Source organism: Neopelma chrysocephalum, unplaced genomic scaffold, assembly GCF_003984885.1.
Source record: "Neopelma chrysocephalum unplaced genomic scaffold, ASM398488v2 Primary Assembly neopelma1_26, whole genome shotgun sequence".
In the NCBI taxonomy this organism is placed as follows: domain Eukaryota; kingdom Metazoa; phylum Chordata; class Aves; order Passeriformes; family Pipridae; genus Neopelma; species Neopelma chrysocephalum.
This window is the reverse complement of record NW_020897695.1, coordinates 2,905,088-2,931,636: the sequence shown is the minus strand read 5'-3', so window position 1 is coordinate 2,931,636 and position 26,549 is coordinate 2,905,088. Positions and strand designations below refer to the sequence as shown.

The 26,549-nt window shown below is 38.6% G+C and overlaps 2 protein-coding genes across 8 annotated transcripts in view; one reads left to right on the top strand and one right to left on the bottom strand.

Annotated features, from left to right (window-relative positions):
* The window catches only part of BTD (biotinidase), a 9,791-nt gene extending 8,454 nt beyond the window's left edge, over positions 1-1,337 (bottom strand). The window contains exon 1 of one of the 3 annotated variants that reach the window (XM_027675330.1): positions 1,232-1,337. The gene's annotated coding sequence lies outside the window, so the exon portion shown is untranslated. Of the gene's footprint in view, positions 1-662; positions 727-1,018 lie in introns of those variants that run through there. The other 2 variants (XM_027675329.1, XM_027675331.1) reach the window with 2 other exon arrangements.
* On the top strand, positions 816-26,549 carry HACL1 (2-hydroxyacyl-CoA lyase 1). 5 transcript variants are annotated; one of them, XM_027675324.1, is made up of 17 exons: positions 816-919; positions 1,894-1,998; positions 8,152-8,192; positions 9,444-9,524; positions 13,149-13,221; positions 13,701-13,778; positions 14,777-14,871; positions 15,282-15,394; positions 17,102-17,237; positions 18,371-18,476; positions 19,853-19,936; positions 20,230-20,331; positions 21,249-21,403; positions 22,792-22,950; positions 23,245-23,352; positions 23,943-24,129; positions 24,534-26,549. In XM_027675324.1, the coding sequence occupies exons 1-17, from the start codon at positions 863-865 to the stop codon at positions 24,564-24,566; spliced, it is 1,713 nt and encodes a 570-aa protein (XP_027531125.1). In that variant the 5' UTR covers positions 816-862; the 3' UTR covers positions 24,567-26,549. The 5 variants fall into 5 exon arrangements, with proteins under 5 accessions (XP_027531125.1, XP_027531127.1, XP_027531128.1 ...); XM_027675325.1 differs by lacking the exon at positions 816-919 and adding an exon at positions 1,357-1,729 and having other exon boundaries at positions 24,534-26,535; XM_027675326.1 differs by lacking the exon at positions 20,230-20,331.

Here is a 26,549-nt window from a genome sequence, read left to right as displayed (position 1 = left end):
TTGTATGATATCCGTGGATTGTGATTTTGCTGGCATTCTATTATATATTATACAACATATAATAAGAATATACATAGTGAAATTCAAGGTTTTTTTCCCACTGATACATCCTGTCTACTGCTTTTATTTGCTGCATTTGATTACACTATTTTGCTATGTACGTTTTGCAAAGGTTTTATGTTATCTATGTTTCGTTATCTACTTTTTGTTGTTGTTTGATGAGTGAGGGGGAACGGAACGCTGCTATTGTTAGGGGTTTGGCTGGACAAGGGGAGGGTGGGGCAGGGACTTGTTGTCAATCGTGTCACTTCTGCCACACGTGCCGGAACGGGCCGAGCCAGGAAATGGCTGTGCGCCATCGCTCATCTGGGATTTTGGTGAGATGTCCCACACTCCTCCCCATGAGCGCCGGCGCCGGGCACCCCCACGCCAAATCCTCCCCTACTTTGCCCCGCTCCGCGTTCGCCATCTCTGACCGGCCCCACAGCGCCGGAGCGCTCAGGGTGGCAGCCCGGGGCACCTGCGAGGCCCAGCGGCTCACGCAAACCTTCGGGCCAGGCCTGCAATAAACGCGCCTCGCCCTCTTCGAGGCCGCTCCCTCCCCATCCCGCCCCTCCGCCCCCGCTCCCGGCGGGAGCCGGGAAGGCCCGTCCCGCTCCCACCTCACGCTGGGGGCCGGCGCCTCCCGGCCTCCTGATTGGTTGCCCGCTCTGGCCAATCGGGAGCTCCCCTAGGCTTCGCCCCCAGGGCAGGGGTGGTACCCGCGGTCCTCGGTCCCGCCCCCCACCGCCTGATTGGCCGGGCGGGCTGTCAGTCACCTGCCCCGACCTTCGGCCGGGCCTGGGCCGGCGGTGCCGGCGCAATGGAGGGTGAGGAGCTCAGCGGGGCGCAGCTCATCGCCCAGGCCCTCCGGGATCAGGTGAGGGCGCGGGGCGGGGAGCTGGCAACCAGCGGGCAGGGACAGCGCCCGCCGGGCCGCGGGCGCCCGCGGAGAACGAGTGTGCGCGGCCGGACTCACCGGGAGTGGGCGGGAAAGGCTCGCCCCGCCGCTATGTGGGAGGGAGGGAGGGAGGTCCCGCCGCACGGCCCCGGGACCAGCCTGGCCCCGCCTGGTCTCGGTGCTGCCGGGCACCCCTGTCCCGAGGGCGGCGTTTCACAGGTCCGCACTGATTCCTTTCTTCGCCCCTTCCCAAACCTGCCCCTTCCCGAGCTCAGCCCCCTTCCCCGTTACCGCCAGGCAGTGCCGACAGCCCTCCGCGGCTTTTCCCGTGGCAGCTGGATGTGCCTCCTGCGCCTCCTTTACAGTGATCAAAACTCTCTGTTGTCTCTGAACTCGAGCTGGTGCTGACCTGACACCGGCCTTGACAGAAGACTTTGCCTTTAGCCTGTGACACACAGAGAAAGGGCGCTTGACTGTAATAAAAATAAACAGTCTTCTTTATCTCAGCGTTTCTTTGTGCACGGTACTATCCCAGTTATTGCCTGGGGCCTTTCTGGTGTCTGTTTGCTGTGAAAGTGCAAAAACATGGGATGCCATGAGAGTAGGTGAAGCTGACTTATCGGGAAACAGGAAAGTGACAGAGAAGTCCCAAGTGAGACTTGATCAGCAGAAAGCACTGAACATATGTTGACTGAGGCACTGAACCATTGTCCCACTCCTTGTGGGCCTCCAGAATCCAAGGCTTTCACAATCACAGAGGGCTGAGCTGGAAATACCGGCTGGCGTTGTGTATGTTTCCACAGTGACCTCTAAACTTCTGTGTGACCATATATGTTGTTACATTTTAGTTTTAGACTGCCTGTGTTGTTAGCGTGTCTGTGTTTGGCATGTGCTTATTAAAGCTGTCTTTTGGGGAAAAAAAATCTGATTTCTTCTAACATTTTTCTTTATAGAATATTGAATACATGTTTGGCATTGTTGGTATTCCAGTCACTGAAATTGCAATTGCAGCCCAGGCAGCTGGAATAAAATATGTGGGAATGAGAAATGAACAAGCTGTAAGTATATATCTATAGTGGGATCCATCCTTACCTTAAATGTTTTACAGTGGAATGAAACCTGGTTTATGGTTTCTTACTAGAAAGCATGTGGTCTCTGAATGTTCCTTTAAAGAACCTGTAGAGAAGCAGTCACTCGTTCTGGAATATGGAGAGCACTGGGGCATTGAGTTGAGTGTTTCTTTGTGCCCTTCTTTTCCCACTTCCATTTTAAAGTGGCCCCTCATTTCCTATTAAGGGAATTGCAGCTTCTTTCATTTTTAAATGCCTTTTTCCAAAAAGGAGCGAGTGTAGGATGAAAATGGGGGGGGGAAGAATTTGAACAGAGTATTTCAATACAGAAGGAAAAAATTATCAAATTTATCTCCTTCAAGTCATATATTGTCAATTTTTATCTGCCACTTTTTGAGATGCTCATCCAGGTCTTTTGTTATTCTGTGGCTTTCTATAGACTTTCCAATATTCTTATTTCTTAAATTTTTTTCCTGTCATTTTCTTTTAATGATGTCTTCCCTTCCAAATTAGGACGATATTATCATTCTCTCTCTAATTGGTAGTATTTTAATTTCTTTATGACCTACCTCTTTACTTTTTTTCCTTATCTATGTTCTGTTCTTAAGTGCCCAAAGAGAAAAATTTTCCTGCTAATTGATAAACTTGTCCTGAGAGTTAAAATAATTATGATTTTTTTTCCTTAACAATTTTTTAAATGCTCACCAAGCAGTAAACCATAGAAAATTATAATGCTTCTGAATGCTCAAAATCAAGCAGGAACATACACTTAGACTCTCTTAGTTATATATATTTCAGCTTTGTTGTGTAGGTGTCAGAAATTAGACTAAAGCTCCTCAGCATTTTCACAGAATCACTGAATCAGTTAGGTTGGAAAATATCTCTGAGATCATTGAGTCCAACCTTTGACCGAACACCACCATGTCAACTAGACCATGGCACTAAGTGCCACATCCAGTCTTTCCTTAAACACCTCCAGAGACGGTGACTCCACCACCTCCCCAGGCAGTCCATTCCAATGTCTGATCACTCTTTCTGTAAAGAACTTCTTCCTAATGTCCAAACTAAACCTCCCCTGGCACAGCTTAAGACTGTGCCCTCTCGTCCTGTCACTTGTTGCCTGGGAGAAGAAACAGATTTCCCCCCCTCCCCATGTCTACAACCTACTTTCAGGTGGTTGTAGAGAGTGATGAGGTCTCCCCTGAGCCTCCTTTTCTCCAGGCTGAATACCTCCAGCTCACTCAGCTGCTCCTCACAGGACTTGTGCTCCAGACCCTTCCAAGGCAGCTTCGTTGCATTTCTCTGGACCTGGTCCAGCACCTCAATATCCTTCCTGAATTGAGGGGCCCAGAACTGGACACAGTGCTCAAGGTGCAACATAACCAGTGCCAAGTACCGGGGCAAAATCACTTCCCTGGTCCTGCTGGCCTATTCCTGATACAGGCCAGGATGCCATTGGCCTTGTTGGCCACCTTGGCACATTGCTGGCTCATGTTCAGCCTGCTGTCAGTCAGTACCCCCAGATCCCTTTCTGCCTAGCCACTCTCCAGCCACTCTGTCCCCAACCTGTAGTGCTCCATGGGGTCGTTGTGGCAACCATTTTGATGTTTTGCCACTAGTTCTGGATTTGTTTGTTTTTCCCCAGTAGTAACAACTTCCTTAGTCATTCAGTAGTTCCTTAAGTGGTCTGAGGTTAAGGATAATAAGCTCAGGTTTATCCCTCGTTTTCAAGGGTTGGTGCGCAAGCTGTATCTGCTAGATGTTGGACTGCTGGCAAATGAACCATCAGTTTTCCTTACTCAGAGTTCCTCTGCAACATTTGTCAGCTTTCCGTAAGTGATGCCAACTTAAAGTAGATTTCTTGATTATTATCTTACCATATTTTTTTTGTGTTTTAACTTGTTTAGGGGTCCTATCTCCTACGAATACTATTAATTAGAATTTTACCACTTTAACTCAAGAAAATCCTTCAGATATTCTGGACCTGTATTTTGCAGCAGTGTTCTTTTTTCTGTTTTCTACCATGTAGTTCATAGCCTTTGTGGATTGTCCCAGTCCTCAATGAAGTATTATAACAGTAGTTCAGTTAACAGTGATCACGAGCTGTATGTTTTTGTTGTCTAATCCATACATTCTTGTGTTGGAATGTGGGAATTTAGAGGAATGCATGTCTCTATGGAAAATCTGCAACATATGAGAAAGGCAAATATATACAAACATGTTTAAAAGGTGTATTTGATTCCTTGAAGGACTGGAATTCAACACAGCCTTTATATTCCTGTAGGCCATTTAGCAAATATTCTAGTTTTAGCTGTGGTTATTAAAACAATTAAAATTAATGTCCTCATATGTCTGTAATTAACAGGGAAGATTGCTTTGCACTGCCAAATGAGATGCTGTCCTATTTATCATCCTTTTTGTCACTGTGCAAGAGTCTAGTAGACAAGAAAAATTCTGCTGTGTAAAAGATGAAATACTTTTGCTTAGTGGAATGAAAATTACGTGAAGACTTGTTTAAGTATCAAAAGGTCAGGGTTTGTCTTCTTTGGGGACTGGAAAAGAATGAATAAAGATACATCTTGTAGTGAGTTTTGGTTTGTTTTTATCCTCATTGAAGACATAGAGTAACTGCTTGGCAGAGGAGAGGGTGAAAGGTTATATACAGTATATTCAAGATACACTCAATATTTACACGTCATAGTTTTAAATGTCTAAGTTTATTAGTTGTGTTGTCTGGCTCTGGAGAATGTGTATACAGCTGCTTCTTTTATTGGTGAAGGCAGCTGTGTATTATCTGAGCTATATGGAAAATTAAGGGTTTTTTCCAAGGATCGAGTTTCTGCCTCATTTCTGGGCCAGATGTAGCAAAACCATTTCCTTGTAAAAGTGCTAAAATTTTAATTAATAGTGCTCATAGGACACAGGACCCATAAACAAGTTAAAACACAGGAAAAAAATCTCAAGACAATAATCAAGCACTGTATTTATTGTTTGACATCAGTTGTGGAAAACTGACAGATGTTGTTGACAAAATTATCCTTATGTCCTTATGCTACCCAGGGAGGTGGTGGAGTCACCATCGCTGGAGGTGTTCAAGAAATGATTGGACCTGGCGCTCAGTGCCGTGGTCTAGTTGATAAGGTGGTGGCTGGTCAAAAGTTGGACTCGATGATCTTGGAGGTCTTTTTCAACCTAAATGATTCTGTGATCCTGTGAAAAGCCCATAAAACTGCAGAACAGAAGACCAGATTAAAGCATGGAGTTAAAAGATAAGTAGTGCTACCAGTAGCTGTAAGCCAATCTCCTGTGGCCTGTAATATGGCATAAGTTTGCCAGAAGCCATTTGATCTGCATCCAAATGCCCTTTGAACACTGGAAAGTTGTGTTGCAACTCCACAGTGGCATGTATTTTGTCTATCTGTCCCTGGGTAATTAGAGATTGCTGTGATTGTTTAGAAGACTGGTAACCCAGATGAATTTTAAACAATCCCCTTTACTAGATTGTTACTTGTTAATAATGCACATTCCTTATGTTTAGTTCCTAATCTTTAATAATAATTATCACTACATATTCAAAGCAATCTCTTCTTGATATTCATAACCTAAGTTAGTTGTGAGTTTACAAATATGCTGGAGCTGGTGCAGCTGTCAGGGGAATTGAGAACCCTTCCGGAAGGGCGTCTGGAACAAAGGTGGGCATCATTTAGCCCACCTCCTACATTCAAGATCTTTTTTTTATAAGATGTGTTGGTCTCTGGACAGATCTAACCCCTTGTCCTCCATGCCTAGACTATGGACTGTGTAGCACAGGATGGTACTTTCCCAGGCCCAGACAGGTGCCTGATCCTGTTGCACATCTGTTGGAGTTTTTTTGTTCTGTTTTGGTTTTTCCTGTTGCTTAGCCATTGCTGCTCTACACAAAACAGTGTCTTCCCAGAGCTCAAAGTCACACTTTTTCAGTGACAAGTTATTGGCCATTAGCAAATCATTTATTATTCTGAGAGTGCTGCTTTCAACCTGTGTCCTTATTTGCAAGGCCTGGACTTAAGTTGTATGTGGTAACAGAAGACGCCACGTACCAAACTCAGGTTCATACAGCAGGTTCTCTCTCATAATAAGTTGATCACAAGCCATACAGACCAGTCCTGGAACACTGAACATTAGATACAATTAAGATGAGGGCCTCAGACCTGCTCCTAGGAATGGCAGTGCTATTTTACCTGGACTGCTGGATTCAGAAGCACTTAACCATTGTTTACTCACTATGTTGTTTATGTTTGATTTGAAAACAGACTAATTAAACCCTGCTTAGTGTCCTTCTGCTTTAATAGGAGGAACAGGCCTCTGCTTCGGCTGCAGTTCAAGCCCAGTGCTCATGGGTGGTTGCAAGCTTTGAGTTGAGTGCCTACATCTAGACTTCTTACATTTCTTCCTAATGTTCATTGTGGTTTTGTGGGCAATGGTGTTTTATATGCCTGCGTCCTTCTTGCTTGTCTGAGGGACACAAGGATCTGGTTTCAGCTGATCAACTGTCTTGTGACCGTAACAGATAATGAATGTCATTACTCACATTTTAGTGGTGAAGGTGCAAGATTCATCAGTAAAATGGCTCTTCTTTCTACTATTCACACAAAAAGATCTTTTAAGTATACCTTCAACATTATTTACAATCTCCTCTAAACACAGATATCTTTAGTCGTGTTGCTTCCTTGCAGAATGAAGCAGCAAAAGTTTTAATGGCAATTGACTGTAAATTAATCCAAATTCTATGTGCTGCTTTATTTTGCCACTCAGTTCTAAAACATGATTGCCATAGAAACTCAACTCCATGCCTAGAGCTCTGTTAACAAAATTTTTCGTAACACATACTCCAAATATTTCCAAACTTTGGCGCACAGATATGTCATCAAATTGTCTAATTCTTGAACATAAGTGACATTTTTCCTGTCTATGTCAGACGTGTATGAAAAGTACAAAGAGATTTTTCTTATCAGTGTACTTTTTTGGTCAACAATTCACTATCCTAATGCTGCAAAGAAAATGAGGGTTTCTTATTATTTGTGTTCTAAGCTCCATGCTTTTGATCAGACAGTTGATCTTCATCTGTAGGATAATGAAGATATTCAAGACAGTTTCTCCTTCTCTGTAAAAACAGAAGAAGTCTGTGTTTTGACTCATTGAAGCTGAGATGGCTGTTACCTAGAATTATTCATATTTTTGAGGAAAATATTTAGTAGCTTTGTAAACTTTTAGAAGGAGCTTTTGTGTTCCTTGTTCTTCTTATCACAAGAGTGCTTGAATATAACTAAAAAACCAAATCTCAACTCTATTTAAAAATGAAAGAGGCAGGCTCTAAGGCCAGGAGCTTTACTTCAAAAAAAGGTTACAAAAATTGCAAAATGAGGTTTTTTCCAATAAGTGTTTAAACTTGCTCTATTCAAGACAAAACATGAGAATAGGAAAGAGTTGGCAATGTCACATGTCACACTGCTGATAAGCTGTGCTAACGCATGTTGTAGATGTTACTTCTGAGAAAATTATTCAAAACACTATTTTTCTTTAAAATGTCGAACTAGCTAAAGCAAAGTGTTCTACTGGAGGTGGAGTGAGAAATACTTCAGCAAATTAGCTCAAAAAGACAATCCCTAATCATCTAATTAATTTCTCCAGTGTGTTAGTTCAACCTTTTGCTTAATTTCTGACATACAGTGAGTGATTCCAGTGATGGCTGGATTTCTGCTTGTTGTCTTTCTCTTGCAAATCCCTCTTCCATGTTATTCCAGAATGCAGTGGAAGGGAGAAGTTTCATGCATTGTGTTAGTGTTTGGTGGGTTTTTTTGTTTGTTTGGTTTATTCTATCTTGTTGATTTTTTTCTTTTTCAAATCCCAGATATTCTAATGTAATACTCTGTAACAACAGGAGCCTGAAATGTGGAGTCTTGAGATTTTTCACATAAATCTTCATGAACACACCTTACAATGGGGAGGAAAAGGGGTACTTTTCCTTACATTTAAGCTCTGCTAATCAGGGAAGAATCTGTACCTCCATATTTCCAGTATTTTTGTTGAAAGTTATGTACAAGATGTTATGAAATGTATACATAATAATAATTGTGTAATTAACTCCAATATTTTCAACAGGCCTGTTATGCTGCATCTGCTGTTGGATATTTGACTGGCAGGTACATTCCATATTTATCAATCTTTATAATATAATTTAGTAAATATTGTAATATTAATTGTGTTAGACTTAACAGTTAGAAACTAGAGAGGTTTGTCTGTTTGGAGCTGGGACTTTTTAGTGTGTGCAGATGTAGGGCAGTTAAAACGGAGCACGAATGCTAAAATATCAGTAACAGTTATCAATATTTCTGTTGCAATGACTCAGAGCAGGAGCAAGGAGCTGCTTAAACTCATATAATATCGACCATCTTATAACTTTCTTTATTTTTTTCCCCTTTGATATCTGAATAGTAGCTTAACACCTTTGGTATGAGGGGCAGAAATCACACCACATTGTTTGCTGCAACTTGGTGGACCTGCTGTACCTCAATCTCATCATCTGGGTGTATTGTTCAACAAATATCTCATCAATACAGAGACTTGATTGTATGCCTTCCAGTCTCCTGTGTGCTTCTCCTGACACAAAGGACTGCATTTTGCTCTTAATGTTGTTGGGAAGCATTCAGAGGCCTGTGACTTTTGCTTCTTGGGTATGGATCCTTTTCTGAACTAAACATCTGGTGTCTGCTCACTCAGAAGTGCAGACCAGATGATGCAGGTGGTCACTCCTTAAATCTGTCTGTGTGACACTTCTGTTACACAGTTTTGTAGGTTTTCTTCCTTTGAATAATCCTCTGGAAGTAAGCTGATTTTTTTTTCCTGATACGTAAATAGTCTGTAAATCTGCTAAGGAATGCTCACTAGTTAAGAATTATCATTTTTTATGTCATCACCTGGAATAACAAGTGCCTCTGCCTGAACTAAACTGTAATAAATTTGTGTTGAATCAGATGCACTTCTTCCTGTGTGAGCTTTGTCACTGATACCTGCTGCTAAAGTGCAGTTGAAAAAACTGCAAACATAAGTGGTTTACCAAATTCCATATAAATGTAAGATGATGGAGTAAATGTGATAGAAGAAGTAAGGAGCTGTGTTAGGATAAGCCTGCATACGTTGCAGACCTCTGTGCGCATGGCACGTAACAACTGTTCAACTGCTGTTCCAATTGGGTTGATACACCTAAATGGTTTCTGATTTCTCTGTCTATCTTTAGTCCTTCATAAAAATTCCTTGCCATTCATGACTTGTGATGACATGAGTAAAACTTTAGTATTCCATATTTCAGCATTTTACTAATTTTTGTTGATGATTTATTTGGTGTTCCATGTGCTTACTTTCCTTTCTCTCTCCCTCTTTTTCTTTTCATCTAGACCAGGGGTATGTCTTGTAGTGTCCGGTCCAGGATTTTTACATGCCCTTGGTGGGATGGCAAATGCAACCATTAACTGCTGGTAATTTAACTGCATTTTCATTTTAAAATTCCAATAATTTTGTATTGTTATTTGATGCAGATGTTGAGCTCCACAGTGTTTAGTATCATACTTCCCCCCCTCCCGCCCCTTTGTTGTGGGTAGTGAGAAGGGAATTCTTCACTTGTCAACCCTAAAAGTAATTTTGTTTCATTTTTTGTGATCTTATGGTTAAAATTCTCATTTTTTTGTCCTACCCCATTGTGCATAAATTAAAAAGATCTATCAGCATAGCTGGTTGTATGGATACGTTTGAAAATGAAGTTGATGTTCAGCCTGTAATGCTTTATTGATTGTGAAGATTGTCTTAAAGGTTCTTTCTAAATTTAAATCCTTATTGCCTTTGAATTACTGTATTTCATATGTAACCAAATTGACAACTGCATTGTTAATATTCCTATTTGCCTCCCACGCAGACATTTAGAACAATAATTAAGTATTGAATTAAAGGATGTACAGCGTGATAGTATTTACTCCTGTAAGCCTTCACTGAGACGTGACAACTTGAGCTGGTCTGTCACAGAAAGGTGTTCAGAAAGCTGTACTGAGGTATTTGGGGTAGAAGCTGTAGTAATACCAAGCACGTGTGCTCACAGAACAGAGTGTGATCCAGAATAATGTGATCTGGATCAATGGGATCCGGAACTTTAAATTAGCAGGGGGTGGTGGACGAGGTAATGGGAACACTAACAACTTGAGTCTCTGACATTTTGGAAAAAAAACCCACTAATGTTCAAATTCTTTTTAAAAAAAACGAGTTTTTGAACAAAGTTTTGCTATCACTGTGTGCCCTTGGATTAAAAGAAGAAAGATCGTACACCAATCTTGCTTCTGAACAGTTGTGGATTTGGTTATACAAAGGAAGTGTTCATCACATTTACTTCTGGATTTGCAGCAGATATTTCTATTTTCTCACAAACTTTTTTTGTCTGAGACAAGGTCTGTTTACCTGACTTGATCTTTCATAAACCTGTACTCCTGGCAAAAGGTGAAGGGAGTGACTTACCTAGTTGGACAGAAAATTGGCAATATAGTAAGAAAATCAGTTTTCCCTGACCAAACCACAGTGTTTGCTGAATGATTTTTTCATTGGTGACATCAGGCTTGCCTTTTTCCCACCACATGCCAAAAGGAGAGAAGTAAACATTCACAAACCCTGCATTTAGCCTAATGGAAGTAATTTTCCTTGGCCCTTTGTTAGTAGACAACTCTATCGCGCGTTTGAGAATCCCAGAAATGCTTCCCATTTACGGTTGGCTGGCATTGCCATTGTAAGAAAGGGTGCTGTACTTTGGAGAGAAAGACTAGGGATATAATAATATATAATAATATAATCTCCACACCTTTCTCCTGGCCATGTACTCCTACTGCTTACACTCTTGATAGCTCTGGTATTTGTCTGCTCCAACAGTCAGTTTCAGTTCATTATTCTGCCAAAAAGCTAACCCAGCAATAAGTAAATAATGTCATGTTAGAGAAGTGTTCTAAATAGCTCCCTCTGCAGCCAGGCAAGCATCAAGCCCCTAAGTGAGGGGAAGAGTGGATTATGCAGCTGGGAGCAGAAGTTAGAGAGGTCTGCTCTCTGTGGCAAAAAGGTGTTAAGTCTCCTGCTCTGTACCATCCCCTGTGAGGAAGTGGCATGACAGACCAATTTGTAGGGCAAGATTAGTCCTCATAGGTATCTCCTATGTGTAATGTGATTCCAACACCTGGCATTGTTAATGCACTACAATGGCTCAGCTTTTTTTACTTCATGTTGCACAGAAGTAATCTGAATGTTGAACCTGACTCTGCTGGTAGTGACTTTAAATAACTCAGACTAAGGGATAGTGGTTAAAGCCCTGTCTGAGTTGTCCTCCTTGAGCCTGGAGATCCATTCTTCTGATTCCTCTCTGTTTCAGTCTCTTCTCAGTTTTACTTTGGTAAGCTCTTTACCTGAAGTTGCAGTTGAAATTTTTTTTAGTTTAGTGAAATTCCCCTACAAGTCTGTAAGATTTACTATTCTTATTAGTTTCATTATAGTCAATGCTCTTCCTACCTCACTGTTGTTTTTAAGCTTCACTGTTGCTTTATGAGCACTGCTCTTCAGAATGTCTACAGTGTTGTGACAGTAGTACAATGATTTCTGTGGGGGGAAAACTTCTTTCTAGTTACAGTTATGTAAAACTTTAAGAGCAGAACTAAATCTTTTCAAGGTATAGCCGTTGGAGTTGGCTTTCTAAAAATTTGAGCAGTTTCATAATTATATTTCATTATAGGGAAGTAGTAGTTACTTTGACAGTGACAAACCCCATGTTCCTCTCATTTATAATTTCAGAATTTATTTAAATGTTTTAATGAACAAACAGATTCATTACAGATGGATAGCTGTAATCACTTTGCTGATGGCAGGGAATAAGCAGAATAAAATGTGTAAAGCATACATCAAGTGTATTTTTCCATAAGAATTTTTCTCAAAGGTAAGATACAGCCTGAAGTTCTCATTTCACCACCTCAGGGGATTAGAACTGAGATTTTTGATTTATGGTGGAGAAATGGCCTGGTTATGAAGCTTGGATCTAGATACACATATACCCAAATCTTAAGGGGCATTACATTTAAGATTATGCATGGAGCACACTGTAAATGTTTCAGCTTGATACATTATATAGATAAATACAGTCAAAGGAAAGGCTGTATCTGAAGAGATACTGTTCAGCAGAAAAAGCCTAGAAAGCTATTGACCCAATATTTCAATTTAGTGTGAAGGAATAAGCAGATTAATAAGACATGTTTTTTTCTATTGACTCAGCATTTAGCATTTCAAGAAGTTTGACCTACAAATGGAATAAAAGACCAGTTTTTATGCCCTGTGGGAAAATAATTTATTGTATTTTGTGGAAATTGTAATAAAAATTGCTCCTGTGTAATTTGTAACCCATGTTGTATGCTAATACTGTCTTCCACATATAGCCATGATCTAATTTAAGAGCAGGACTGCTTTTAAGCGTGTTAAATTTTTGTTCATTTCTTTGGGCTTTGGGGTTTTCTTACTAAAGACAAAATGCAGGGAGAAGTGCTCTCAGGCAGTCAGCTAACTTCTGCTATGTTCGAAATTGTATACAAACAAAACCTAATCCTTATGAAAAATTGGATCCTAGTGTGCTTCTTAGTTCTAGTGCTTGTGCATGTTACAGTGCCTCATATACAAAACGTTTTGGACCAATCAATACATTTTAGCTTTTTAGATTAGATGTCATACCACTCAAACCACCTTGTCACCCATGTTATCAAACTTAAGTGAAAATTGCCTGCAATATTACTTAGTTTTAGAAATTTTATGATAGATGCAAGTCACTCAATACAGCCAGATTGTCCTAAAACTAGTGACCCAAAAGCTACTAGGAAGTCTACTGTCTGACACACCAGTATTTAGAATCCACTCCTGTATTGTGCTGGTCATTGTCTATTCTTTTAGAGATCTCTGGATGCTGAAGGTGGGCGCAGCATCCCAAGAGCAGTAGGATTTGACTGTAAGGAGAACTTATAGATGTGATTTTAGCTATAAAAAATGTATGCATGCTTAAGGTTCTTTGTTTTGTTTTGTTTTTAAATATACTTTTCTAGGCCTTTGATTGTTATCGGAGGTTCTTCTGACAGAAATCAGGAAACCATGGGAGCTTTCCAAGAATTCCCACAGGTACACAGACATACAACAGAAAGGTTTCAGTTAAATAATTGATGTTGTGTCTTCATTATTGTAGGAATAACAATCTCAAACACTAACATTTCCTAACAGATCCTAAAATGCTGTTGATTTGCTCCATCTACTGGTTTAAAGTTGACAATGTGTAAATACAGCAGATTGCCTGGAATGTCTTTGTACATACTCATGTAATTTGCCTTCCTCTGTTCTGAAATGGACAAAAGCAAAATAAACTTTCCAAAAAAAGAAACACCACTTTCTAGAGGAAAAAAAACCACAACAACTTAATCACTCAGAGGAATGAGTATGGTTTTGACAGTTTCCACCAGCAAGCTACTGCATTTTTCTATGGGGAAGTTTTCACCTTGTTGCTTTTCATTTGGCATTTCTTTAATTTTATTCATGTTGAAATCAGATGGAAATGAGCAAATCACTTTGATAAATCGATATAATAGTTGTTTGCATTTATTCAGGTTGAAGCTGGTAGGCTGTACAACAAACTGTCTGTCCGCCCAAGCAGCCTGGAAGTTATTCCTGCTGTCATTGAAAAGGTATGAAAAAATACAAAATTGGCAACAGAACATCAGGTAACTGTCTCCTTCTGTTTAAGTTTTGAGGGTTTATTTTTGTGTAGTTGTCACTCTAAGCAGTTTTATCCTGCAGATATGAGGTGATGGTTGTTTGAGTAAATTAACAACCAGGGAAATTTTTCCTAGGAACAACGCTGTGGAATAGGTTAGAAATAGATTCTGATCCAATCAGATGTTTACTGATCCCTGCAGTGTTTTTTCTTAGCTTCAGGCAGGAAAATTTTTATGAAATAAATGCTTTTAGGGAGAGGTGCAATAACTAGAAATGTAATACTAGAGATGTAAAACTTCAGCTGTTATACCACTCTCATGTGGAGGAGATTTGGAAGGGGAGGCAGTGGAGATGGTTGTGTTTGGATTTTGAATTTGGTTATTGCTTTGTTGGGGTATTTTGAGACTGAAAGAAAACACATCCTTATCTCAATGCTTCAAGAGGATTAGCAAAGTCTCTTGGTACTGCTGCAGCAGCAGCACTTCAGCCATGTCAGCCTAAATTCTGCATACAATGGTACTGTTTCCAGAAGTGCAAATTCAGCAGAGCATCTACCTGCAATAGAAGAACTGGAATCAAAAGTAATAAAAAATTGAGGCATTGGTTATCTTGGTTTTACTTTGGTTATCTTGGTTTTACTCTGTTTGTGCTGCTTTAAATAGAATTCAACATGAATGTTTAATTTTGTATCTCCAAACATAACAGCTGATAATGCAGTTGTCTCATTTTAAATTAAACAAAGAATTTAGACTCTAATACTGTACATCTGCTGAAAGGTATATAAGGGAAAATGTAAATAGCTATCTAAACTTTATTTTTTTGGTATAAATCGCTCCATGGAAGCTTTATTCATCAGCAATATGAGACTGTGTACCTTCTCTGCCTACAAAAGGGTTTTCTTGCCTTTTTAAACTATTTTTAAAATCCTGTCAAACAGTGATTAAAACTGTGATTATCTGTTTCCTAGGCTGTAAGAACCAGCATATATGGTCGTCCAGGTTCCTGCTATATTGACATACCTGGGGACTTTGTGAATCTTCAGGTGAATAAGAGCTCTGTCAAGTGCGTAAAGATTACATTCATTTTTCAAGTCACTGAATAAAAGAAAATAAGAGTTATAAGTTACTTTCATATTTTGTTTTCCTAAAGAAAGAAAATGCAGCCTCTAAATATAATGCTCAATTGTAAATGTGATGCAGATTACAGTTTGTAAAGAAATGTGCAAAACCAGAATGAATTAATATGGTAATATAATCATGTCACTCTGTAAATCTCTGGATCAACACTACCTATAAGATTAAAGAAACAAGGAAGAAAAACTTCAAAGCCTATTTTAAAAAAAAATCCTATTCTAATAAACGCTGTAACATGGTGTGTAGCAACTGCAATTTTATGCTAAGCAATAGGTTTTATCTTTCAACATTTCTTGTTTTGAATTTTTAAAGAGCCTCTTTTGTTTTGCTTTTCTTCAGGTATGTGGAATGCTGCTTGCCACCTCCCATCAGCATGGCTGAACACTCTGCTGTATCCGAAGCAGCCTCTATCCTTGCACTTTCCAAGCAGCCTCTGCTAATCATTGGCAAAGGTAGCATGCTTTGATGTAACTTTGAGCTGTACAAATCCGGGACAAGAACAGTGACCAAGTGATTGCTTTTCCTCAGAAGTGTTACTTACCGTCTTTTCACCTCTAGTAAAACAAACAAACAAACAAACAAAGCAACCAGTAGAAAAAAACACAAACTTCTTTGGAATTTGATGTTAAAATCCGCTCTGGTTTTAGAATATTTTTATTCTGTTTTATAGCTGTTGTCTCTTTCATCTAGCTTAAGAGAAAAGTCAATTGATAAACTAGAAGTTTATGTAGAAAAAAATTGGATTAACCATTGTGTTTAAATCTAAATACCAAGGGATTGCTTCCAAAATTCAAAACAAATTCTCTTAGAATACAGAAATTATATTCTCTGTCTGATACTCTGGTATATATAGCAAAAATAAGAATAACCAAAGGTCATTTTTCTGTTTGGTCTTACTGAAAGTGCCACCCTACCTGTGTGGGGATATAAAGCAACACAGCAGGTGTTGCTGTTATTGCTGTTTTACAGGCTTTCCATTCTACTTTGCCAATGTAATTAATTCCTGAAGTGGAGGTGCCCCTGGCGATAGAGGATAATTATTCTCTATGCTGGTTCGCTTGTTTTGTCCCTCCTTGTGGAATGTTAGCCAGTGCAGTGGTGCTGAAGATACAGGTCAGCTTGGAACAGAATTGAAATAACCAGCTTGTTTAAACCAGGCTGTTTTACTGCAGTTCTGGGAATGCTGTGTATCTGTGTTTAATTAGAGATGATTGAAATGAGATGGATCTTATAATTGATTAGGTAATGAAATTGAAAACAGAATCAGGAGATCAAGAGAGGTTATGGGGGTTTTTTTCTGTGTCTGCCTTGGTAGACATGAACAAAAGGGTGTTCTTTGAAAGTGAAAGGTGGAAATCAGTCCCTCAAAAAATACATAGATCTGTGTTTTGTTGATGTCAACAACTGAGAATCTACTCAACAAATGTATCTGGATTTTGTGCTATATATTGTTGTTGGCAGAATTTTTGAAATACATACAAAACTTTATTCTTCAGGTGTTAAGACTCACAGACTTAAGTCACTGCGCAAGGACCAGACAGTTGTTCTAGGGCCTGAGCAAGATTAATACAGCAGCCATGTATTGAAGGTAGCATCACATTGAATGTGTGCACGAACACAAACCTTTTTCAAGGTCTTCTTTTGGCTTCTCTCTTTTCATTAGAGGCTTGTAGTAGGCCTCTTTGGGCAGATTTCTGTGGAGCATGGTACAATCCACACAATGCTACAATGCACGGTACAATACCTCCACAGATTTCTGTGGAGCATGCAGGGGGTAAGCAAGAAATGACATGACAACACAAAGGCCATTGCATGTTGCTGCTGCAGAAGCCTCTGCCCTATAATACCAAACTTTACCCACTAAACATTGTCATTCTAAATAAACAAAATCTCCTAACAGAGAAATAAGTAAATAGTTCAGCTGAAGTCTTAAAAAAAAACCAAATAAAAACCCTTTTGACAAAAATATGTGACATTTTAAACCCCAATATCTATGGGTTTGAATGTTAGGTTTTGAGTTCTTCAGAATGAAAAATGACAGGCAGCTTTCATAATGGGAAACAGTACTCTTTCTGCCAATAATGTAATCAGGTTAATTGAAGTTCAAGAGAATGCAGTTGGTTTCTGTAGTATTAAGCAATCTCTTTCGTTTCATTTAGGTGCTGCTTATTCACATGCTGAAAACAACATCAGAAAGTTGGTGGACCTTTGTGGACTGCCTTTTTTGCCTACGCCAATGGCAAAAGGAGTAGTTCCTGATAACCATCCAAATTGTGTAGCTGCAGCAAGATCCACGTAAATATAAAGCAAGGCTTCTTATCCTAACATCTGAGAAACAACTAGGAATTTTTGTGGTCTACAGATGCCAGGGAAGACAAAATGCATACAGCAAAAAATTTTTCAACCACATTTTGCACCTCATTGTAGAGCACTGAAGATCTTGCTTGGAAAGGGACAACATGTTTAGGTGGATCACTTTAGAATGCTGACCAGGAAGATACTTTTATATTAAAGCTGATGTTCCGTAACTCTGAAAGCTATGGCAGGTAGATGGATCAATGTAGCTAGTATGTGTTTTATAACATAAAATGGAACTGGCAAACAGTTTCTTTTAAACAGGCACTATACAAACTACTGACTCTTTATTTTAACATTGTAAACAGAAGCTTGAGATGCACACGTTGCTGTTGAAGTTTGGCCATCTGCTGTCTCTGTGTGGTATTTGCAATACACTATCAGTAAATTGCACTTTATTTATACAGAAAAGTAAGGTATTTCAAACTACACTGAACTACTATGTTTAAAGTCTTTTATAAGAGCTTTTTTTGGCTTATGGCAACATTAATGTGAATGGACTGTAAGAACCCTACTATGCATGAATATGCACAGAATCAGCTTGCAGATGGAGCATTTATATACTCTGAGATTAAAATATTGTCCATTGCTGAGCATCTTAGCTTTATCACTGTTAAGTGTGCTGTTAAAAAAAATGGAGAATAAAAAAGTATAGGAAATGCTGTCTACACATCTGAAAGGTAAATTAACAGGTAACTAAACTGAGAGGTCCACAAATCCTAATTTTGGTACCCACTGTTGCCAGTGTCACAGTAGTGAGTGTTTTGCTTTAACCTCAGCATCATTATAACATCTTGTTAGTCTCCTAATGCAGTGATTCCTTTCCTAAACACAGTGTATTAGGAAAATAGTAATCAATTTTCTTCCAAAGTTCCTAAACTCAAGAATGGCTTGGTGATTGGCTGGGTAAAAGGATACAGGGTTTTGGGGCTAAGCAAGCATCTTAGAGGATGGAAGGATTTTATGTATATCCTGGGTTTGCTGTGGTGATTAGGATTGCTTCTAACTGTGCAAAGACTATTAAATGTAATAATAATTCCTCATTTTCTAATCCTTTCATTTCCCTTTATTAGGGCATTACAACATGCTGATGTAATCATCTTGCTTGGTGCAAGGTTGAATTGGATTTTGCATTTTGGTCTTCCACCAAGGTTTCGACAGGATGTAAAGGTTATTCAGGTAAGCAGGAAAATTATTTTCACTTAAAGCAAGTCTTCTGTGTTCTAGCATTGCCTAGAACAATTATTGTAAATTATTTTGGTAGTGTATTTCATGTGGCGAATACTGCCCTATGGACAGTGCATATAGTTAATGATAATTCTCCAGAAATACTTATGATTTCTTTAATAATTTTTGTTACTTCCTTATTTTTTTCTAAGAATGGTTACAGCGTTGTTCCTGCTGTCAAGAACTTGGTGCTGCTGTAATGAGGAGGGGAGACACTTCTATGTAGTTGACTAATGCGGGATTAGACTCATGATACTTTCATGGTCTTTGGAGCATTGGAATTTCCATGATTGAAAGCGAACTGTCTTTGAAATTGTGAAATCTTTCATACTGTTTGATGCTCTCTTATCTGAATTTTTTTGAAATAGAATTGCTTTCAGATCTCAAGTCAGTCATAGTATAAGAGGTCAGTCATTCTGAAATGTTAATAAGAAAACAGGCAGAAAGGCTATTTAACTAATTAATGTATTTGACAATCTACTGGCTCTTAGAAAAACAAGTCTTTAAATTGTTTATGTCCTTAAAATCTCCCTAAGAGTCTGTGATGAAATAAGAGTAGTTGATTCAGTGTGCTGGCTGGCCTGCTTACACTGATCTGGAACATGATCTCAAGTTCCAAACTTTACATCTTTTCTAGAGCAATAGCATAAATTTTTAAGCTAAATATTTACAAATATACATCTTATTTTTACAAATATTAGTTTTACAAATTTTTCTAAAGAATTTAAAGAAAATCTTTTTTTCACTGTCCAAGATTAGTATTAAAGTACTGTCAGTTGATAGTCTGTGACCTGGTCATAAGTTAACTGTCCATGCAACCTCAGAGGTTTCGTGCATCACTAATAAAGCAAGTAGAGAAGTTGCCTCAGTAGTTGGAACTTGCTTTTCAGTTTCTTCATGCTAGCTAAATTTTTACTGTCAAGTAGCATTCACACAATTTTCTCAGAAAGAAAATTACTGCTTTGTTTAGACTTCAAGGGTATACCTAAGCCTAGATTTTTAGTTCTCGTATAATTATCGCTAAAATCACCATCACCTTCTTCTTAATGTTCTAATAAAGTTCTGTAGTGTCTGCAAGAGCTTGAAAGATGCAAGCAGTCAATTTTAAGGATATATATGAACTTTTATTAAAATAGGTATGTACCATAGGGTTTTACTTTGAATAAAGGATTTTCTGATGTAATTTAAAGGAAAGGCAGCCAAAACGAGGTATAAGGACAAAGTTAGACATGTATGTATGTTAGACAGTGTTCCTCACTTGAACTGAAAAAAACCCAAATCTCTTTAATGTCCTCGAGTTAATGGTGGTCTTTCTTTTTGAAATATAGATTGATATTTGTGCAGAAGAGCTGGGGAATAATGTAAAGCCAGCTGCAATTTTATTAGGTGACATAAACGCCGTGACTCAGCAGGTAACGTAATGTCCCGTGTCCTCCTGTTTTGACTTTGATTTCCTCTGATCCATATAAAGTAAGTTGCCAATTAAAAGCAAAAGAAAAAAAACCCCAGCTGTTTAAGGAAAACCATTTTTCAGGCAGTATACTCCTGCTGTGCCTCCAGTCTATTCTCAAATAATACGCTAAAGATTCTGATTAGTGTTCCAGTGATTGTGCTGGGATCTTTCTTGGTAACGTTATTCTTGATGCTTGTCTTGTTTTTTAAATATATTGAAAGACATCTTTACAATATTTCAATATTGTTCCAGCTCTTAGAAGAATTCCGCAAAAGATCATTCAAATATCCTTCTAATTCAGAGTGGTGGAAGAGACTAAGAGTGAAAATAAAGAACAATGAGGAAAGATCAAAGGTAGTGTTATATTAAAGAGAAGGTTTCTCGCTTTAACAAGTACTAATACATTGTCAGATTTGTCCCTGTTATATATCCAACCTCCTCAATTACTTCTCAGTCATGTCACTCAGACTTTGAAAATTTATACCATTCTGGTACAGACTTACTCTTCTCAGGCTTATGAACTCTAAGTTAAGTATTATGGCTTAAATATTCTATTATTTTGTATAAATTCAAACTGTGTGGAAGTCACTGAACTTTGGGATTGGGTTCTTAAAGCCAGTAGTAGAAGACCACAGCAAGAGCTGCTGCATTATGGGCAGTGACTTCTAAGCAGTGGACCGATACTACAGGTATATCCAAGTACTCCAAGTGGGAGCTAGTTTATGTGAAGGTGCATCTTAGGCTTCTTCTGTAATTGTACAGTGTAGCAATGGTGGTCTAAGTCTAATCTATGTTAAAAACAAGTAGCTATTAAGACCAAGAGACCACAGGTGTTTGGCATATGCCTAGTTTTGTGCAACTCATATTCTGCAACTTCAGATGCATGTTTCCAAGATTGGGATCTAAAATTCGTTCTAGCGGATCACTCTTTTAAACTACCTCCCAGCACACAGATGACAACTTGCTTAGGGTTGTCGGTAGTCAAACCTGTGTGCAGAAAAATTTCACATGCCTCTCAGGTTAAACTGAGCTGTAATAGCTTCTGTTAATGATAGGCCATGGAAAGGTTGCTAAGCTGGTTGAGCCTCTGATAAATACGTTGCATCACCAGGATAGATACAGAAGGAGCGACCTTGATGTAGTGCATGGGAAACCAAATATTTCATCCTTAACTAGCAGAGTGCATTCTTATTTCCGTTGTTATTATTTGCATGTCTGCACCTTATTATAAATTCTATCCCTAAGAGTTACTAATATCTCTTATTTTTAAGGGATTAGCATTACAGAAATCCCTGCCTATGAATTATTATACAGTCTTTCATCACATCAGAGAAATGATACCCAAGGACTGCATTTTAGTAAGTGAGGGAGCAAATACCATGGACATTGGACGGACTATGCTTCCAAATTACTATCCCCGTCAAAGGTGTGGTATCTTTTGTATTGTGCTGATTCAACAGGCTAAATCTATGTATAGATATTTAGCTGAGAAGTATGATGGTTCAGAATTTTTGTAATTCCTTTTAAAGGTTCTAAATAAAAAAAATAGAAGTTTAACATGTTGGGAAAGGGGTTAAGGAAAGTTTTCCACCTATATACTGATGTCTTGTCATAGATTTTAACATTTCTCTGCGTGCTCTGCAACAGAATGGTGTTGGTTGCTCACTCTTTTGTGGAAAGAGAGTGAGTATCATCATGTTGTATTCCTTGACTGAGATGTTTATTTCTGTGCTCAGAGTCTGTGGTAAATTTTGATTAAAAATGAAAACAATCATTGGAATTCTCATGTTGGAAAGAATTCATATGAAGAGTTTTTCTTTGAAACACTTCAAAATAGGGAAAACTTGAAAATTGGATTATATATTGGGCATGCTTTCATGTAAACCTCCATGCCTAAAGTGTAGGTACTCATATTTGGAAGTGTCACTTTAATCATTGTGTGTAGTCTCTTTTAACATAAGTAGGAACTAAGTGCTGTTTTTCGAACAGGGGGAAAAAGTGAATTTTATCTGGTGATGTGAAATTTCTAATCTGTGAAGCTTATGCCTGCTTGCGAAAGTAGCGCTAAAGTCCTAAATAAACCTAAATACTTCATAAACCAAAATGCTTTGTTAACAAAAGACAACCAACAGCCAAAGAAAAGCCCACCCAGTAGAGTTGGGGGAAGAGTTTGCATCTTTTTCCCCCTTATTTAAAGTAAGGACACAGTAATGTTAATGGTTGTCTCTTCAGATTACACTGCACATATCTGAAAGCAAATTTGAAAAGTTAACCCTAGAATAATTTAGTTCTTTTTGTACTTTTGTATCCATTATGTGCTTCTGACTGAAATGATCTAACTTAATTATAGCTTTCAATTTGATTTCAAATTGGTGGAACAGAAGACTAAAATTTGAACAGCAGTATTTAATCAATGGCTTTCAGATGGCTTGTAGGTATATTTTCAAGGAATTAAATATAGAAGTATGTTGTCTGTCTGTCTCTACAGTAATTGAATGGTTTTGAAATATTGTTACTATGCAAGCTAAAAGCATATAAGAATAGGTCTCTATTGTAGTACAGCTAGTGTACAAGAGTTGTTAATTTTAATTGGAGTTCCATTGTGTTTATATCACTTTAAACATTTGCTGTCTTATCAAATGATTGGCTGAATATAATAATCTGTACATCTGGTATCTCCATATACCAATTATTTATGAAACAGTATTTGAATAGTGTATGGCAAAGTATTAAAAGTAAAGGTAATTCACCATGGATTAATTGAAGAGACTGAGTTGAAATAAATGGATAATAATTCTGTATTCTCCCCTTTAGGCTTGATGCAGGTACTTTTGGAACGATGGGAGTGGGGCTGGGTTTTGCTATAGCAGCTGCAATGGTAGCCAAAGACCGAGCACCTGGAAAGCGAGTCATCTGCGTAGAAGGAGATAGTGCTTTTGGATTTTCTGGGATGGAGGTGGAGACTATTTGCAGGTAACTGGTTTTTTGCCCAAGAGGAAACTCTTCATGTATTGCCAGGATCACTTCAACTCAAGGCCAAGGATGATGCTTTTAGATGGGGTGCCCATAAAGCACGTGAAAACAAGCCAAAAAATACAAATGATCATTTTTTTATGTTGTTACGACATCGTGCTCTACCGGTGATGATTAGATCATTTTTCAGGTGAAAGTGATTTTCTTTTTTTAATTTAAAGAAAATTAACACTTCCAACATCTTACAGAAAGGGGCAAGTATTTCAGAATTCTTCCAGATGTGTCTTTTTGTAGGTACAACTTGCCAATCCTGATTATCGTAGTAAACAACAATGGGATTTACACTGGTTTGGATGCAAATTCCTGGAAGGAGATGTTAAAATTGGGCAATCCTGCTACATGGTAAGCATCTTCAAAGTATGTCCTGTTAATTACAAAAGAAGTGACCAAAATGGTCATTCTCTTCATTGCTAATGCTTTGTAATCCAGATTGAAATTACTTTTAGGAAGTGAATTTAGTCCTGGGCTAAGTTCATATAAGTAAGAACCAGTTACCAAAAGCAAGCAGCCAATCGAATTCCATACTGTTGTTTGCACAACAGTGCAGCAGAGAGATGATTCTCTATTAGTTTTCTCAGGTTCCTGCAGCAGTTCAGGCCACACAATAGAGAGTTTGTAGTGGGCTAACATTCAAAATCATGATGATCTCCAAAATTACCTGAGTTCTGAGTGTACACTGAACTTCTGCTTCTGCAGCTGAGATCTCTGTACAAAGAGAACTTGGTTAAAGCTTTGGAATGTCTCCAGAAGATGAAAATGAGCATGGTACCCTATGAACATGGCTTAAGTGATATAGGAACCATAGTTCTTCCAGCCCAGAAGAATTCAACAGGCCAGCACAACCATCTTGCACTTTAAAATTGATGGTGAAGTAATTAAATTGGTCTGTTGGCAATTCCCTGCCATTAATCAGGTTTTCCATTTTATTACAGTGTACCTCCTGTTTCCCTCCTGCCAAATTCACACTATGAAGAAATTATGTCTGCCTTTGGAGGTAAAGGATACTTTGTTAAAACACCAGAAGAACTGCAGAATGCTCTGAAAGCAAGCGTGACTGACAAGCAAACACCCTCTCTTATAAATGTAATGATTGATCCACAATCCGAGAGAAAGAAACAGGTATCTATGTTTTCCTTTCTTTTTTTGCAAGCTTCATGTTGGTGAGCTTCTGAAAACTTCAGGAAGTATCACTTGAACCACAGAGAAGGCAGAGATAGTTGCAAGGCAGAAATATTGCGGTTAGATTTGGGAGAAGGGAGAATGGGTCCTTTTACACTGTGCCATCTGCTTTCCTTGTTACTTGCTTGTTTGGGGTTTTTTCCCCCACTGGCTGTTTTTAATGCTTAATGTTCTTCATGACTGTTTCCAGAATTTAAGGTTATTTCTTTTCATTCTTGACAAAATGAGAGGAAACATTTTTGAGCAATCTTTATATCCTGTGCATTCCATCTGGTAGTTAACTGTTCCTCTTACTCTTTGTCCACTATGTTTTTTATTCTGTGTTGGTTTGTTTTTTCTTCCAGGAATTTCCCTGGCTGACTCGTTCTAACCTGTAGTAGAAGAGAAAGATGATGGTGGTGCAAGGCAATATGTTAAAATAAACTGAATTGGTTTCTGGAAGTGGAACTGATACAACTGTATTTTAGACATTGGAACAAAGTGGGATTTGGAACTGCTATTAGAGGAATCTTTAAATGCTAAAATGAGCTAATTGTATAATTAGAAAGACACATATGAATGTATAACAGGCCTTCTGGCAGATTGTACAGAAACACTGATGATAAAATTACATAGTTTTTCTTTTACTTGGTAATACCCATCATTTGTGAATTAAAATCTTGGATGTTCTGGATGAACAGAATAAACTGAGGGTTTTATGCTGACTGAAACATGGAAGTCTTTGACAGTCTGCAACTATAGTAGCTTCATTTTTAACCAACCACCAGAGTGATACTTGTTAGAGTCTTTGTCATCTAAGCACCAAAACAAAGCATCTTCTTATGCAAAAGTCTTGCTTGCCCTCATTATAATGTGTCGAAACCCATTGCACTGATATTAGCTTCCTAATTTTACAGATGCTTTTTTAGCTTCTGTTAAATGTAGAAGTAGTGTCTTAAAAATCCAGACTTACTCAAGGGCTAAACTTCTGTCTACTGAATTTGGTTTTGTTAACTGAGACTTACGGTGCTTGTTGGAAAATAACATCTTACATTTTTGTTTGAAGCTTTGCTCTTCACACAAACACCATCATCCTTGTAGGTTGAAAAGGTGGCTGCATTTATTAGTGAGATTTCCAGGATTAATAGATTATAAATCTTTATAACTGGAAGTATTTAAACAAAAAACATTACCACCACCATCAAAACAACAACAACAACAAAAACACCAAAAAAGTCTCAAACCAAAACAAAATTAAAAAAAATCCCTCACCAGAGCAACAACACCAAAAAAGTGTTAGACTGAAGCATAATGTTTGTTTTCGCTGGCATCACAAAGCAACCACCAGCGTTTATGCTACAGCTGGCTAATTATGCAATAAAGGTTCTTCATACAATTTTCTTACTGTATAAAAATCCAATGTCCATCTTACACTGACTGTGATGCAGAGGCATCACAGTGTAATTTACTGAGAATTAATTTAAAGCAGATAATTGGCCTACCTGTGGTTCTGTCTACTCTGTTTTCATCTGTTGTTGCATCTGACAATCGGACTCAGAGCTCAGACTTTAAAAGTGAAGTAATTCTTTCTTTATGCCTCTCTCATGGTCTACAGCAACTGCTATTCAGGAGTACTAAGCACTTATATTTACACCGTTCTTAAATGCACTGGGAGATTCTTTGTTGTTACATATGCAAAAGGGAAAATTCTGTCTCTGATTTGGGTTTTGATTGCCTTGTTTTCTGTTATTCCATTGACAATAAGTGTTAGTTAATTAGTTGATGGCACTTGGATGACCAAGAAAGAAGAGGACTGTGCTGGCAGGGGATCATGGCCTCCATATGAGTTTGTTGCAAAGGCTTGACTTGTTGGTTCTTGCACTTCAGTCTGGGACTGGCACGAGGCCATGGGTTACTGTTAGACAGGAATGTCTCTGCACACTAATACAGGAAGCTAATATCTGACATGAGCAAGAGTACCACGGTCTGACCAGAGGCACCACTACCTGTTATGTATGTGGGAATTGGGAACAGTCACGTGGCACTATGAATGCTTGAGTCAAGAAAGGTAATATCCTTAGGAAGGGCAAAGAAGTGCAAAAGGATAAAATCCTAGAGTGGATATAACTCACAAATGTAAGGCTGCTGAGATGCAGAGTTGCTGTGTTCTCTGGGGTACTCTGCAAGGAATGTGGGACGATGTTGGATCTTGTCATTGATTTTTTTTCATTCTTTGTTTTGTCTCTCAAATTGATTTTGATATGTTGCAGTGATTAAACACAATCTATTATGATGGTGTAAAGTGTCTGTAAGACTTAATGCTGGAACTGATCACAGGGGAGATAATTTGCATTGGATAAGCAAATGTTTTATACTTGAAA

Excerpts from the sequence above, each read along its gene's own strand:
- HACL1 (XM_027675324.1), top strand. The coding sequence starts at position 863 with ATGGAGGGTGAGGAGCTCAGCGGGGCGCAGCTCATCGCCCAGGCCCTC. Across the intron at positions 9,525-13,148 it reads AATGCAACCATTAACTGCTG|GCCTTTGATTGTTATCGGAG; the intron begins GTAATTTAACTG and ends ATACTTTTCTAG. Across the intron at positions 18,477-19,852 it reads AGGATGTAAAGGTTATTCAG|ATTGATATTTGTGCAGAAGA; the intron begins GTAAGCAGGAAA and ends TTTGAAATATAG.